This window comes from Perognathus longimembris, chromosome 24 (assembly GCF_023159225.1).
Source record: "Perognathus longimembris pacificus isolate PPM17 chromosome 24, ASM2315922v1, whole genome shotgun sequence".
Taxonomy (NCBI): domain Eukaryota; kingdom Metazoa; phylum Chordata; class Mammalia; order Rodentia; family Heteromyidae; genus Perognathus; species Perognathus longimembris.
This window is the reverse complement of record NC_063184.1, coordinates 6,569,950-6,587,115: the sequence shown is the minus strand read 5'-3', so window position 1 is coordinate 6,587,115 and position 17,166 is coordinate 6,569,950. Positions and strand designations below refer to the sequence as shown.

General features: G+C 38.6%; 1 protein-coding gene across 1 annotated transcript in view; it reads right to left on the bottom strand.

Moving 5' to 3' along the window:
• Window positions 1-402: 402 nt before the first annotated feature.
• LOC125341347 (vomeronasal type-2 receptor 116-like) overlaps window positions 403-17,166 on the bottom strand; it is a 43,707-nt gene continuing 26,943 nt past the window's right edge. The window contains exons 3-9 of the mRNA XM_048333360.1: window positions 10,701-10,864; window positions 6,525-6,813; window positions 4,839-5,402; window positions 4,596-4,784; window positions 3,681-3,908; window positions 2,253-2,376; window positions 403-1,325 (exon numbers count right to left, since the gene is read on the bottom strand). Coding sequence (XP_048189317.1) covers window positions 403-1,325; window positions 2,253-2,376; window positions 3,681-3,908; window positions 4,596-4,784; window positions 4,839-5,402; window positions 6,525-6,813; window positions 10,701-10,864 — 2,481 coding nt within the window. The remainder of the gene's footprint in view (window positions 1,326-2,252; window positions 2,377-3,680; window positions 3,909-4,595; window positions 4,785-4,838; window positions 5,403-6,524; window positions 6,814-10,700; window positions 10,865-17,166) is intronic.

Below are 17,166 nucleotides of genomic sequence, written 5' to 3'. Positions count from 1 at the left end.
CACAGATCTAAAAGTAGGTCTGTGGCTCAAGTGATAAAGACCAAAAATAAATAAATAAATAAATGACCTCAGGGAGAGTACTGAAAGTTTAAGTTCAAAGCCCTGGATTGAGAGCAAAAAATAAATTTCAGACAAATGATTTAGGAAGTACAGTGAGGAAACCAGTCAACAGTTAAAATATAATAGTGGAGATGATTGGATAAGAGCACAGTAAATGGAAAGAACCAAAAATATAAAGACTAAAATTCCAATTTACCTGGCTCTGGCTACAACTTGTGACTGTACCATTACTTGAGAAAAGAGCAAGAGTCACTGATGCATCAAAGAGATTCCAAAAATATAAACTAAAATGTAATGGAAAGAAGGAGTGTAGATACATTTGATCACACATGAAGTTTAGTCTTAAGAGGACGTATTTCTCCCAGTATGTGTTTTGCCCCGGAAGCCATGCAATACATTTCTCTCTGGCCTTACCAAGATGATGTAGCACTTGGGGGCAAAGATGCAGCCCAGGAGCCCTGCACTGGAGGCCAAGATGGAGAAGATCTCCACAGCCACCATGAGCTTCCCCTTGGCACTGTGGTAGACAGGCAGAAAGGTGAGCCACACACTGCAGAACACCAGCATGCTGAAGGTCAGAAACTTGGCTTCATTGAAGGTGTCAGGCAGGTTCCTGGCCAGGAATGCTACAGAGAAGCTGGCTAGGGCCAGGGAGCCCAGGTATCCCAGGACACAGTAGAAAGCAGTGAGGGAGCCCTTGTTACACAGAATGATGAGGTGTCCATGTTCAGAGTGTACATCTGTGTCAATGAAGGGAGGAGAGATCCACAGCCAGAGTCCACAGAGAGTTACCTGGATCAGGATGCAGATGGGAATAATGAAGTTAGGAGCCCCCGAGGCCAGCAGCCACCTCATCTTTCTCCCTGGAGAAGTGACCTTGAAGGCCAGAACCACAGTTACAGTTTTTGCCAAGACAGTGGAAACAGCCACAGTGAATGCAACTCCAAATGTGGTTTGCTGTAGAATGCAAGTGACTGTGTTGGGTCGGCCAATATAGAGCAAGGAACAGAGGAAACAGAAGATGAGTGAGATGAGCAGGATGTAGCTGAGAGCCTGGTTATTTGCCTTGACAATGGGGGTGTTCTGATATTTCACAAATACCCCAAGAACAACTGCTGTGAGTGTAGATGAACCAAGAGCCATGCAGGCCAAGGCTATCCCCAGGGGTTCTCCATAAGCCAGGAAACTTGCAGCTCTTAGAAGGCACTTATTTCCGCCTGTGTTGGCAAACTGATGATCTGGACACTTCACACACTGTTCCATATCTGGTGAGGAAGTCAAATAACTATTAGTTCCTTTCAGTACTTAAAAGTAAATTAAGAAATCCCTACAGAGAGATAATTCTAAAATGTTAATACTTAATGGCATAAAAGTATATACTACAAATATTACCAGAGATGTTCAGTATTATTTGTTTTTCCTCATCATTTTCCTATATGTATTCCCACATTCCCCTTTTTTCAGTCTTATTGAAACTTATTTTACTCAGAGTGATGAGAACATATATTATTTCTCGCTCCTTCTAATGTGCTAATAAAAATGTTCTGCACTTCTTCTCATTGCCATAAAAACTCTCAGTCTTATGTGTTCTACTCATACCACAATTCCAAAATTTTGGACAGTAAAGTATGCATTTCTCTCTGTGTCTCAGTGCACTATAAATAGAAGCCCTTGCTTCCAGTTGTTATATTTGTCTCTCCAAGTCCCTGTAAAATGTTAGGCAGCAGAGAATGAAGTCAGGCTTTCAAGCTCTAAAGCCATGATATGCAGAACACTTGTGGCTGCTCTTTACACCAAACCCAAGCCACATCTCTGTTGCAAGAACAGTTCTGTATACTAGCAAACAAAGACATAGAAGATATCTGTTTTCTTTGTGTTCTAAACACAATTTTGAAGATGTAGAACTTGTCCTTAGAAAGGCTTTGCACTGAGTACATTACTGAGTAGTTGAATCAACTACATTACTGTGTAGTTGAATAAACATGCACACAAAAGAGTAGAATAATTGTACACAATTCATAGACTGAGATTTTTTTCTCAAGGAACAGTATCATCCATTGTCACTACTAAATTACAATGTGAAGGAAAGAAGTCTTTGATTCTGCATCCTAATACACAACTTTGGAGTTAACTTACATGGATTGTGGGACATGCGGACGGAGTATGGGTTTCTCCCTAAGTCATGAACTTACCTGTCATATTAGCCATCTCATTCTCTGAGCAAGGAATGCAGTCAAAACAACAGGCAGCGTTTTCCTCCTGTGGGGATTTCCTGAATCCAGGACCACAACTCTCACTGCAGACAGAGTGAGGAGGCTGAGCAAAAGCAGGTATGCAAAAGTAATCAGTCAACGTTTACTGAACACTCCAAAAAGTCAATTTTTCGAAGAGTAGGATTATGAAGCACTGAATTTCTATGCACATAATTTTAGTCAATTAATTGAATGTTATTATAGATTCCATATCTTTTCACAAAAGACTAATGTTCTCTAGCCTTGATCTCTGCCTAGCCTGTTGAGGTACTGAGGAGCATGAAACCTTTAAATTGTGGAGATTAATGTTGAGAAATTAAGTCCTAGCAGCCAGGCCTATGAACTTCTTGGAATTTCTGTCATTATATGTTGTCTCCTACTCATCTGTGATATAATGAGGAGCAAGGAAGATGAATCTTTGTAGCTTACAATGTACGCTGTAAGGTAAAGCACAGACCTGTTTTTACAGGGTTATATGAACACCACGTGCACCATATCTTATTTTTCCAGTGCCCATATGGTGAGAATCTTCTCACATGGGCTCTCACTAAAGATTCCTCTCACCAAAATTCCCCAAGTGGCAGGCCAACTTACCATCGAATGGAACATCCACAGAAGGCAGCAAAATAAACCTTTGAAACACATAAAGTAATTTTTTCAGGTAATTTATGACAGCATAGAAACCTACTAATAAAATGCAATTTATTTTTTATGATAACATTCTAAGTCAATATTTAGAAATATATTTAAGATGTTTATGGCACTTGACTGGGCAATATCCTTGGACTTCTTTTGCTCAGTTGGTACTCTACCACTTGAGCCACAGACTCACTTGAGCTTTTTGGTAAATAATTGTGATAAGTGTCTCCTAGGCTTTTCTGTTGTAAACTGACCTGTAATATTAGATCTAAGAATGTTACTGCCTGAGTAAATAGGATTAGAATCAAGAGCCACTAATGCACAGTGCTGTTAATTAATTTTGTTTCTTTTCTATCCAAGAGGCAATAAATACAATTTCTTAAGTTGGAAATATTTCGATGTGCAATACTGAGATGTTAGTAAACAAATAGGATATAAAAGTATGTGTGTGTGTGTATGTGTTTGCCAGAAACAAGACTTGAATTCAGAGCCTGGCCTTTGTGTGTTGCTTAAAGCTAGCAGTATGGTACTTGGTCTATGATTCTACTTTATGCTTTTTTTTGGTGGTTAGACTGCTTAAAGTGATTTGAAACCATGATATTCACATCTCAGCCACTTTAGGTAGCTAGTATATTAGGAGTAAGTTGTCAACACCCAACCAAATATATTTTGAGGGCTAATTTGCTTATTTACATGCTCTTAAAATTATTACAATTACATCCAACTCACCTCTATAGATTCTATGGCCCACTGTACCGTATCTTGAAATAGAGACATTTGATGTCCATGAAGAGTACATGAAGAAAACTTTCCTATTTTCACCTCAAGTTGAAGACCTTCTGGAAAATTCCAAATGTTCACAATGTCATACTCTGCCTCCAATTTCCTTTGCTCACCCAATATCACTTCATCTCCAGCAGGATTATGAAACTGGATGTGCTTCAGAAAAAGGTGCAGCTAAAAGAGATACAGCATCATATGGTGAAGAACATCCCAGAGTTAACCCTGAAAACCTGAACTAAGAAAAGCTCCTGATTGTATTTCATTTCAGATTCAGAATTCATGAGTAGCAGGCACATAATTAAGTGTATCAAAGACAATTTATGAATGAATCAGAATTAGCCTTTAGAATTCTGGTCACTCAACAAAGATATTTTATGGCCTGTTTTCAAGAGAAATCAGTTGCATGTAAATAATCTCTGTTGCCTAGATAGTTTTCTGAAATCACGAATTTTATGAATGTCTATAGCTAGACCTCTGTAAAATTTTAATATGCAAAGGAGAACTAGATAACTAATGAAAATTATGGATAACTCTATTCACCAGGTCATCTTTTGCTATTACTTAAGAAAATGATAGGGATAAGTTGAATTTACAATTTTCAAAATATTACCTATGGGACTCTTGAGGTTATTGGTAAGTAAAAGACTGGATAGAAATATGGAATACATTTTTTCCTTGTTACTAGCCTACTTTTCCTTAAGGGCACATGAACGCATGTCTAGTGTTCCTCACAGACATTTAACAAGTATTATTTCTTGGGTTTTGGGGAAAATACCTCAATCTGTAATCTCATATAGCAAGAAATCCCTGTAGGAAGTGACTTTCTTCATGGTGTGTGCCATCTGAAACAGAAGGCCATACCTGTGCAGGGGAAGGCACCATCCCTTTTCTATTTCCCATTGTTTGTACTTCTGTTTGATGAAGAAGCATTTCATGGAAAGCCTGGGCCACAGCATACACCGCGTTGTATATATTGTAACTGTCTGCAGACATAGTTATGTCAAAAACTTGCCTAGGCAACCAATCCAATGAGGCATCATTGGGACAGTTCTCCCATGTTACACAGTCAGACTCAGAAGCTGAGCAATTAAAAGAGAGAAACCACAGCCGAGCAAGGAAAAAGTCTTCTGGGTATTTGGAAGGGTTAACTGCCTTGACAAAATCTGTGAATCCAGAAACATCTGGGCGATGGTATGAAAAAATGAGAGGTACATGTAATGAACCTAGTATGAAATATCTCCTTTTCATGGTTAAATCCCACTGTGAATTCATGATAAAAACTTTGCCTTTTATTAAATATTTCTCAATGCACATAATTAAGTGTACAAATGATTCATTATCACCATATATGATGAGAACATTTGCTGAAGATTTATTCATCTGATTATAACGTGCCATGATTTTGAATATAAATGACACGACATGGTTTGGGATTGCTATATCAAAGGCTACACAAACTCTGTTCTTGGCCATTTCTGCTTTCAATTCAGGAAGAATCCACAAGCCATCATCATTTTGCAAGGTTAACAGTCCCACCCAGTTCCATCTGAAGTGAAGCAGCAAGGACACCATGGCAGTGGCCATCGATGTGTCCTTTGAGGCCATCTGATAGAGAGCAGGAAACTTGTTATGGTCAGTCAGGTCATGCTGAAATGGTCCAAAGGTAAGCTAAAGGAATGAAAATTGGATGTTCCATGAGTGACAAGGTTTCTATCCATCACGGTCCCATTCATAATATATATTAAGTAACCAATTGAAGCAGATTAAAAGCAAGTTTTTCTTTTAGTTTTTGAAAAAAGATAAATTTTACATTTTTTAAAGTTATACAAAATTTCAAGTTTTTCATCACCTGTTGGTCTTTGTCAAGGTTTCCATCAACTTCTCCCATCTATATCAACCCCACCCATTCATTGACTTTCCTTGTTCCAGTTTTGCATATGTACTTTGAATATTATCTTACAGTTGCCCACATATCTACTCCTCCCTATTCCCCTACCCTTTTCCACATCCCCATAACACCTAATCCCCTCATACAAGACCTTCTCAGCTTTCTGTTCTTCATTTCTGTTAGTTGATGTGAGAGCTTACACTATGAAATTCTATCCCTATAACTACCACACCTTTTAGTCAGATTAATCATGTATATATGTAACTGGATATATGTGTGTGTGTGTGTGTGTGTGTGTGTGTGTGTGTGTACCAATTGTTTTGATATGGCATGTTCATATTTACATTTAGCATTTCATATTAGAGAACACACAATCCCTTTTCTTTCTAAGCCTGACTTTATTAAAGATCTTATGTACCTGTGTGTGTGTGTGTGTGTGTGTGTGTGTGTGTGTGTGTGTGTTTACATGGCCACAAACTCAGGGACTCATGCACTTCTTGTCTTTTTATCTCAAGAGTAACTGAATAGTACATTACTTCCTGCATTTTTCTTGTTAATTCGAGCTAAATTTACTGAGAGGCTAGGATTACTAATGTGAGATCCCAGAACCAAGCTCAAGATAAATTCATACTTTAAAGATATTTTCAATTTCCTGATTTTTGAAAAATTATTGACAATGTTTAAAACTTCCAAATAATTCCTTTCTGTGCTATAACTTTTCTAATCGCTTTTCCAAACAAATGGGGCTATAGATAGCCCAGTATCATTGAATACTTACTGTTTGATATCACAAAATTTAATAAGTTTATAAAGCCAGTTTCTCCCTATCACTCTCTTCTAATACCTGAAATGGCACCAAATTATATATATTTTTAATATCACCCCACTGCTTCCACTCTCACTTGTGGAAACTTGTAAAGTTCCAGCATTGTCCCAATTTTTGCAGATATTATTCCTGATGGTCCTGTAAGTACTGCTATAGCCTTTCTGTCATTCTTACAGCTGTAGTTTGGAATCTTGTACTTTCCAAAGAGGCAAATGAAGGGATTTTGAAATGTTGTCCAAGCTCCAGATTCAATATCATAGGTTTCAAATCCCAGAGTCCAGTTATATAAAAGATCAGGGTTTTTGTTGATCTCTTCAACAGCAAAAGCCAAGGCCAATACAAACTGGTAGTTCTTGAAGATAAATCTGCATGATGGCATAGAAATTTGGGAGGAGTGTTTCAAAATTTATGACTTTGATGGATGGAATGCTTGCTTCTCTGCCAATGAATATTTTAACACATTCTCCCCTGTTACCACTGGCAAATGATAGATTATTCATTGTATTCTGTGTCTGTGTTTCAATTTACATTGTGTCCTGCTGTGCTTGGTTTGAAGTGCATCTGTTTCTCTTCCTGTTATTTTTGCCTTGGCCCAATTTGATTCTTAGATATACTTAAACCACTTTCACCACATTACCTTTCTCAACCCACAAGTAATGTGTTGTATATGTGGGGAAATAGCTTCAAGGCTGAAAGGCTTTACAGTGGAAGCAACATTAGTGTTTAGAGAGTCTCGTGCATAGACTCTGAACTTGATTTTCTTCAGAGGAGTCAACTACAAGGCCTCTTTCATTAGTTTCCTCATTTATAACACCTGTGCTCTTATTCCTAGGTCTTCAGCTAAATCTCCTCTAACATTAGACTTCTCTCACTCATAATTCTTCCTTAAAAACTAGTCTCCAAATTACCCCTGCCTAAGAATCTCAATTGCTTTCAAACTGATCGACCAGTGTTAACATCACACATATCAACATGACTAAACTCTAATTGTACACTTAATGTTCGCAACAACATCTGAAACCAGATGAACAAAACTAAACAAAAGATCAAATCATGAATACCTAATTAATCATGAACCTAGTGAACAATGTATCAGAAAGAATATAGCCCTCTTCCCAAAATAAAACCAAAGGGTTTCAAAATGGACAAAATCGCCATGAAAATAAAAGAAAAATGGCAATTAAAGGAAACTTAATTCTGACAGAAAACAGAGTAGGCAATCAATGACTAGAAGTTATTTCTCAAAATGCTTTAAAAAACAGTGTGATAAACCAGGTATCAGTGGTTAAAGCCTGTAATATGACCTATTGAGAATCACAGTTTGAAGCTAGCCTGGGCAGAAAAGTTCATGAGACTCTTCTCTCCAATTAACTACTTAGCAAAAGCCAGAAAAGTGCACTGTGGCTCAAGTGGTAGAGTACTGGTCTTGATCACAAAGAGGCTCAGCAACAGCCCCGGGACGAGAACAAAAAAAAAAAAAAGCTAAAACCCAGAGTGGTAACTATGACTAATGAAAAGAAAGAAAGGCCACACAAGAAATTTCATGGGCTTAATGAGACTAAACCAAGATTATCAGAAGAATTCATGGCTTCCACCAACAGAAAGATAAATCAATTAAGAGCTAGAAAGGGAGCCCAAGAGGAAAATTAGTCACCCAACAAAAGGATATGAGAGAAAACACAGACAAATCCAAGAAGGTAAATAGGTCATCGAAGACCAAAAGGAAAATTTCAATAAAGAGGCAGTAACCATCAAAAACCATTAATTAGAAGGGAGAGGGGAAAAAAATCAAAGTAGAAAGTATTGACATAAGGATTGAAGTTTCTTAATCCAAAACATAAATTAAGATGAATAGGTATTAAGGAAGAAAATAAAAAAGCGTAACAATGAAAGGGATATAAATATATTTAACAGAATAATAGTAGAGAATGTCCCAGACCTCCCAAAAGACAAGGGTATTCAATTTTGAGAAGTCTCTAAAAGGGAACATCAGAATGGTGAGACAAAGGATAAAAGGCAAACCAATGTAACAGCGATACTAACAAGACAGTATGTTGGAAATTAACTGCACAACTTGGGGGGAGGGTAACAGGGAGGAGGGAAGATGGGAGAACACTGAAGGATAAGGTAACAAGTTTCACAAATGTTCTCACCACCTTATGTAATGTAACTGCAACCCCTCTGTACATCACCTTGACAATAAAATTAAATTTAAAAATTAATTAATTAAATTATACAGTTAAAAACAAACGAACAAACGAAAGAATCCTCTAGAACTCCAAACAGACCAGACTGGAAAAGAACACCCCACCACAACATTGTAATCTGCACAAAATCAATAAGGAGCAAGGAAAGGATCCTTAAGCTATCAGAGAGAAAGATTGATTTCTTACAAAGAAAAAGTGACCAGGATAACCCAGTAGTTTTCTTAGGGATGCAAAGCTGTTTCAATATATTCAAGTCAATAAAATTCAACATATCAAGAGAATCAAGAAGAGCCCCACACGATCATTTCAATGCATGCTGAAAATTTTTTGACAAGATTAAATATCCCTATATGATTAAAACTCAGGAACTAGGAATCTTTCGAACACTCCATAAGATAATAAAGACTGCATAAGACAAACATAGAGACATCATTATACTTAATGGTGAAATGCTAAAATCATTTCCTCTAAAATAAAAAAAATGAGATGAAAATATCCACTCTCTCTACTCATCTTCAATATATTACTAGCAATAGCAGTAGTTGGAAGCAGAAAAAATAAAGGGGAACCAAATAGGGAAGTAATTAAGCTATCCATTTTTGCAGATGACATGGTCCTGTATTTCAAGAACCCTATACATTCCTCTCCATTTTGTTTGCAATGATCCAGAAATTTGGCAAAGTACCTTGGAATAAAAATAACCCACAAAAATCAGTAGCTTGTCTATATGCCAGAGGAGATCAAGACTGAAATCAGGAAGGCAGGGCCATTTGTTATAGCCTCAGCAACCAGCACCACCACCACAACAACAAACCACTCTCAGGATTAACTTAGCCTATGATGTGAAAAAAAACACCCACCTATTATGAAATTTTAGAAATCTTCAAAAGGAAATTAGAGCAAATAGAAGAAATAGAATAGCCTTCTATGCTCCTGGATTGCAAGGATTAATGTCAGAAAATGGAAATAAAGCCCAAAGATAACAACAAATTCATGGCAATACCCATCAAAATCCCAACAACATTCTTTATTGTTTTTGGTCGGTCATTGGGCTTGAGGGCTTGAACTCTGGGCCAAGGTGCTGTCCCTGAGCTCTTAGCTCAAGACGAATGCTCTACCACTTAAGCCACAGTACCAATTCCAGTTTTCTGGTGGATAATTGGAGATAAGAGTCTCATGGACTATTCTGACTGGGAAAAACAATCCTCACATTAAGAATCTTTGATAATGCATAGATAACATCTGAAGTTTGTAGCATATCTGACATAAAATAATGGCACAGTTCTTAGTTTGAAATGGCAACTAATGGTCTACAGTAAAAGGGACACACACACACACACACACACACACACACACACACACACACACACACACAAAGTCTTGGCATTTGAAATCAGAGCCTGGATGCTAATCTTGAGCTTTTTTATTCAAGGGTAGTACTCTGACACTTGAGCCACAGCTCCACCTCAACCTTTTGCTGATTATCTGGACATGGAATACTCATGCATTTTCATACCCAGGCTGGCTCCAAAGATTGATCCTCAGATATCAGCATACTGAGTAGTTAGGATTACAGTTATGAGACCCCGTTCTACAATAAGTATTTTATCAATATCCTGTAAACACAAATGTTACCAAAGAAAACTTCTCAGACCACTAGCCTTTGGGGAAGAAAATGAGTCTGAAGCCTTTTTGTACAGAGCTCATTCCACTGACTCAGAGTGTTTGTAATAACATCACTTCATCCTCTGCAGTGACTTCTAGGATGGAGAAGATTCTGGGATTCCAGGTTAAAGTGAAGAGCTTACAGACCTGGAAAGAAGAAGATACATGGAAGGAAAGCTGAGTCCTCTCCTACTAGCAGGCATAAATTTCCTGAAGAGCAAATGCAAGATACCAGAATGAAACTGAACTGTTTCTGGTACAATAGAAATGGATTGCCCTGGTAGAGAACACAGAAATATTCATGTGCGCACACGGATACTCCAGCCATTGCCCATCCTGAGAATAAACAGCACATTGAAATAAACTGATGAGTGACTTACGGCTTGGTCTCTTCATGCCCAGAAGCATCACTGTTACTGCGATCTGCACCCAAAGTGTAGAGAGGGATAAACCCAGCAATCATTGCATCTCCATCCAGGTGCGCTCGGGGCTTCAGTGTAGAAAAACAGCTAGTGCCTGCCAAGGAACTGACAGGGAGGAGAAGCTGGAGAAGAAGGAGTGTGAAAATCAAGGAGCACATCTCGGGAGCGTCTGCCAATCAGAAATTCTGAGTGAAATTGAGGCACACTGTTTCAGGTATGCACATCCATATATCTTTGTATAGGTGTATATGTATCTTTTTATTAACAGGGATGTACACTATAGTCCACATTTCAGAAAACCCTGTTATGAGTCCCTAGGAAGAGTGTAAAAATCTTTCCTAGGGCTCTACATCTGAGGCTCTGCAACCAGGAGAAAAAACATGAGTTGGAAAACATGTTTTCAGATTCTCCTTCCACCTAGGTTCAATGATTTCCTCCAAGACCATAGATAATGAGAGCCTAGGGAAGCTATTTTTGATGTAGTTGGTCCACTATCTGTGTTAAGATACTGATTGCATGGAAGCCATTTGGGGTGAGGCAACTAGATTGCATCAGAGAGTGCCATGGCAGGTGCATAGTGAAATGGTCTAAAAATGTAGGCCAGTGAGATATCAAAGTTATTAGGGACACCAGAGGGTCTATTCACCCACCCACTATCCATAAGAGACATAATATATTGCTGGTCAATCCTGCAAAGTTTCAATATGAATTCTGTGCACACAGGACACCACAAATACACCCATTTACTTATTGCCTAAGTAAGAGATGCTGCTACTGAAACCAGCAGCATCTTATTGAGGTATAGACATGGAATTTGGTTCTAATATATTTTGACAAGTAGAAAACATAGAGTTAGTTTTGCTACTGATTTACCTTTGAGTGAGAGAAAAAATGTACTCTATAACCACATGTCATGTTGTTAGAGCCTTGCATCCTGAAAAAATATTCTCAATAGGATAACCTAAACAAGCTAAAGTTAATACCAAAATTTAGTTGCATATCTGCATTCTGAACTGTGACATTCATACAAGTAATTTTTGATAAACAGGATAACATAGAACAAGACCAGGGTCTAGAGCTGGCTCTAGCTCTTGAAGTAATGATAGACACACCAACAGAGGGGCACGAGGGTATTGTCTAAGAATTTTTTTTGTGTGGACCAAAAATGAATTTGTCAGGTGATTTGTCTACAATGGTGAGAGTGAAGCTAGCATTGATCATAGTTCTCCTGCTAGGCTAAGTGCCACAGTCAGGGATGTAGCAAAATCCATCTCTGGCCTTCAATACTTAATGAATACTAGGGTTGATTATAGAGCTGCATGAGGCAACAAGGTGCTATACATTAGTGTTTTCAGTCTTCGCAAAAACAAAGAAAGCCCTGTTTCCGTAGCATACTCAAACTGTAACCTTCAATAGAGAATTTTCTTCAGCTCCACTGTTGTATTTCAGGCTCCTCTTACTTTTAGCCCAAAGCCAGGGTTGAAACCTCTTCAACGTGGGGCCAAAGCTCGTCTAGGGCCCAGATACCTTCTCTTTGTCAGTGCCTGGCATCTGAACTCTCTCATTTGGCTTTGCTGAGCTCTTGGACATTCCTCTGGACCAGGAAGAGGAGAGCACAGCATTCCAGGCATAACTCATACTTAGAGAGTTTCAGCCCAGCTAGGAAATCAGTATACTGTGTGCATTCACTGACCTCTCAGTAGTCACCCTCCACCTATCCTGATAAAGGTGATGACATTTTAGGTAGATAGGACAGAAAATGAATAAATAAACACCATGAATTTCTTTATCCTCCTTTTTCACCCTGTGTTTGCTGGGATCACTGATTGTTGCTGTTGGCTCAAAGACTAACACAACACAAGCTAAGCCCCTTTGGCTGCCTAGGCAGTGATATTATATGAAACCCAAATAGTTACTGACAGTAGCCTCTGACAGGAAGCCAGAGACCAAGTGTTCTAATTAGCCCTACCATTTTCTGAAAGATTCATAGCCTCCTTTCTCTGTCTTAAAGACGGTTTGTTACAGAACTGAACTCTGAGCTGCAGTCTCAACTGGAGTTCACAACAGTACCTACCCTCCTATATCTTCTCCCTCCTATATCTTCTTCCTCCTGTAGGGAAAGCCTCATACCTCAGGGCTCTATGGAACATCCCAATGATCACCATGCCAAAAAAAAAGCACCCACCCTGAAGACCAAAACAGACTCAGTTTGTGAGTTGGTCCTGTGATGTGAAGTTCCAAGTGGAATAGGGGAGAATTTCATCATACCTACAGTCCATGATAGCTTCACACCTACTGAACCTGTACAGGAATCCTAGTTGTAATGACCAACTCTCCATTGCCTAGAGCCCAGCAGAGCTGAGGTTTTCCTGATTATCTCAGTAAGCTGTGCTCAGTGCTCAGATAAATGCAGTTACTCTGTAGGTGGTTCATAGGTATGCAATATAGGAGGACAATAAGTTCCTTTCCAGATAATCCTGTGTGACTAGAATATCTCAGTCTGCTCTACGTCTTCCTCGCTCTATCTATACACAAGAAAGGGATACTCCTTTCTGACAGAATCTGGTGCCCCATTCATAAATAATTCTTCATTTTCTCAGGTGTCAAATAATTGAAGCTAGACCAAGGGAATGCTGTCTTCACAAGGAAATAAAGGACAGCACACTCCACAGGGCCAGCCTAAACCAGCACCTGTCTGGCTCCTAACAGTGCTGGCAATAATCAATGAGGGTGCTCACAGCAGGCCACTTCCCAGGCTCTATTTGCTAGGCTTCACCGGAAGGTCAAGACTCTCATGTTATTAGAAGTGTTATCAGCATTTGAACAGACAGTTCAATGCATATTGGGTGCTGGCAAATTTCTGGCACATGGACAGGAAGTATGGGTTGAATATTTTAAAGAATACACCAATTCTAAGAAGTAAAGTGTAGTTCTGGAACAGCTTGTGGAAGGTTCATCTGTGCCCAGATAACTATGCAAATGTTTTGTTCATGAAACCCAAATGGTATCAATGATGACAATGTACACATACAATGATTCTAAAGAGATAAGATGCTGCTTTGGTCAGTCAAATCACAGGTAAAAACTTTCCTGTATTACTCTTGTGATGAGAAATGTATGAGGTTTCCTACTTGTGTATATGGACAACTTGTCAACTATTTAATACACCTTAAATTCTTAAACACAAGAAATGCACAAGTGCATCACATTACAAGCTTCTGGTCTGTATCCTGGAAACATCTCCTGGCTATAGGAAAGAGTTCCAGTCTATGAGACAGGCAGGAACACTGTGGCTGCAAAGGATCAACATGTGTACACACAAAGTTCAGTGAATATGAGCAATGATTTACAAATGGGATTACACCAAGTAAAACCTCCATCACAAGAAAGTAAACAGTCATTAGAATGAATCAATGGCCTACAGTATTAACCAGCTAAACAACTGGCACTTGATGAATAACCAGAATATAGAAGAAGGTCAGAAAACTAAGGAATGAACACATCAAATAATACATTGGCAAATGAAGGTATAGATTCTTCTTTGGCAAATGAAGGTATAGATTCTTCTTCTTTTCTTCTTCTTCTTCTTCTTCTTCTTCTTCTTCTTCTTCTTCTTCTTCTTCTTCTTCTTCCTCTTCTTCCTCTTCTTCCTCTTCTTCCTCTTCTTCTCCTCTTCTTCTTCTTCTTCTTCTTCTTCTTCTTCTTCTTCTTCTTCTTCTTCTTCTTCTTCTTCTTCTTCTTCTTCTTCTTCTTCTTCTTCTTCCTCTTCTTCTTCTTTTTGGTAGTCCTGGGGCTTGAACTTCAGGTCTGAGTACTGCCTCTGGCTTCTTTTTACTCAGGGTTAGCACTCTACCACTTGAGCCACAGGACCCACTTATGGCTTTTTCTATATGTGTGGTGCTGAGGAATCAAACCCTGGGCTTCATATATACGAGGCAAGCACTCTACCACTATTCCATTTTCCCAGCCCTATAGATACTTCTGAAATACAGAGATAAAATGGATAATAAAAATACACAAAGAGCTTTTCAACATCTTTGGATGTTGAAATGCAAAAACAAATGACACTGAATTTTATCACTCTCCAGTAACAAAGTCTATCATCCAGAAACCTAGTAACAGTGCTGTCAAGGATGAAATGAAAGTGAGAACTTACACACAATTCATGGGGATGTCATTTTTTGTAATCACTATGGAAATATATGTAGTTTCCTCAAGAAACTATACATAGATTGAGATATGAACAGACACCACTACCTTGTGAAACTGACGTTCATTCCATGTATGTGTCAAACTAAACACTCTGAAAAGCTAACATGTACTACCCAAAACTTCAAAGTTATGAAATCCAAGGTAACGAGTATACAAGTATGAAAGGCCAGTGCAAACCTCACTAGAATGTGTTTATTCCTCCTATCATTTTAAAGTACATACGCTGCTTTGTTTATACTGTGATGCATATGTGCATCTACTATTGCAGCCTTCTGTGAAGTGTATTCACTGCCCTAATGTAGCTCTATTCTCCATCGCCATTGAGGTCTCTGCATGGAATTTGGGTCTTCTATATACTGACAAGTAGAAATCACACAGATGATTTGATATGGATTTATTCTTGAGATAGAGGAGAATGTTCGCCATTACCACATGCCCTCACACAAGTGCATCGTGAAAAAAAAATCTTGATCTATGTTAGCATGTTTAGTGAGATTTACCCATGTGAAGGTGAAACTTAGGAATGCAAATGTAAAACTCAATTTGGGCATTGACCTTGACTCATTGGATTAATTTAATTGAGGATACTTTTATGATATTCTGAACTCTGAATTTGTCAAAATGTATTAGACACAAATTTTATGCACAAATTTCAATAAAATGCTGCTGATTTCAGCAGCATCACTGACTAGCAGGGAATAGAAAGTAGGTGCATTTATGGAAACCTGACCTAATCAACCAGCAATGTTCTGTCACTGTTCTGGATAGTGAGTTTGTGAAGTGAACTTTGGTTGACATCCCACTGGCATATACTGTTTTCTGGCCATTTCACCATGCACCTGACATCGCCTCCGCTGATGCAATCCAATTGTATCATCCCAAATGGCTTTCATACACTACTTTCATGACTCAGATGTCTGACAAAAATCTATCAAAGTTAACCTCATCCCAAGGCCTCACTATCTGTGGTCTTGGAAGAAAGAATAGCACCTGTGATGAAGAAGGAGAATCTGCAATCATGTTTTCAACCTGTGTTTTTCTCCTGGATGCAAAACCTCAGATGCAGAGCCCCTGGGAAGAGTGTTACACATTCTTCCAGGGGACTTACAAGAGCTTTTCAGGAAAGGTATTTTACAATATACAACTCTGTCAATAAAAAGGCACTTATGCACATAGACAAAATGACTAAAATATATACACCTGAAACAGTAGGCCTCTCTTCCAGCCAGGATTTCAGCTTGGCAGATGCTTCAGGGATGTGCCCATTGATTTTCACATTCCTTCTTCTCCATTTTCCCCTCCCTGTTAGGTCCATAGCTGGCACTAGCTGCTTTTCTACCAAGAAGTAGAGAGCACACATGGATGGAGATTCAATGATTGCTCTGCTTTTCCCTCTCTACAGATTCAAGTAACAGGGATGCTTCTGGGCTTGAGGAGAACAAGCCATCAGTGACTCATCAATTTGTTTCCATCTACTGTTTTATTCTCAGGGCAATGGCTGAGGGAACTCTGGGTGTGTAGATGAGTGTTCTTTGTCTTCTTTACCCTGACAACCCATCTGTACTATAACTAAAACAGATCCGTTTCATTATTTTATCTTCCATCTACTGTGGATTAAATTTCTACCTGCTAGCTAGGAAAGGAATTTGATTTCCTTCCAGATAGATTGTCTTTCCGGGATTGTAAAGTACTTCACTTTAAACTGTAAGCACTTCACAATGAAGTGATATTATTAAGAACAACCTGAGTCAGTATAATGCTGCAGACACAGTTCATTCCTCACAGGCCAGTGGTCTCAGATCTTGTCTTTGGTTACACTTACATTTTGAGGACACTGAAAAAAAAATCTGTATTGTAAACTGCTGGCTTATGAGGGAATACTAACTACAAAGGATTGTGGTATCTGAGGATCAAGGTTTGAAGCCAGCCCAGGTATGAAAATCCCTGAGACACTTATCTCCATTTAATCACCCAAAGCTGAAACTGTCACTTTGGCTTAAATGGCAGACCTCTAGCATTTAGCAAAAAAGGTCAAAGACAGTGTCTAGGATCTGATTTCAAGCCCTTAGATTCATTTTCTGGCTCCCTGTCTGTTTCTTTTTCTTTGTTTCTCACTCTTTTACTTTAGACAAACCAAAATTAAGCAATGTGTCATTATTTCCTGTCACATATGCTCCACAATCCAGGTTTACCAAGAATTATTACAGAGTCT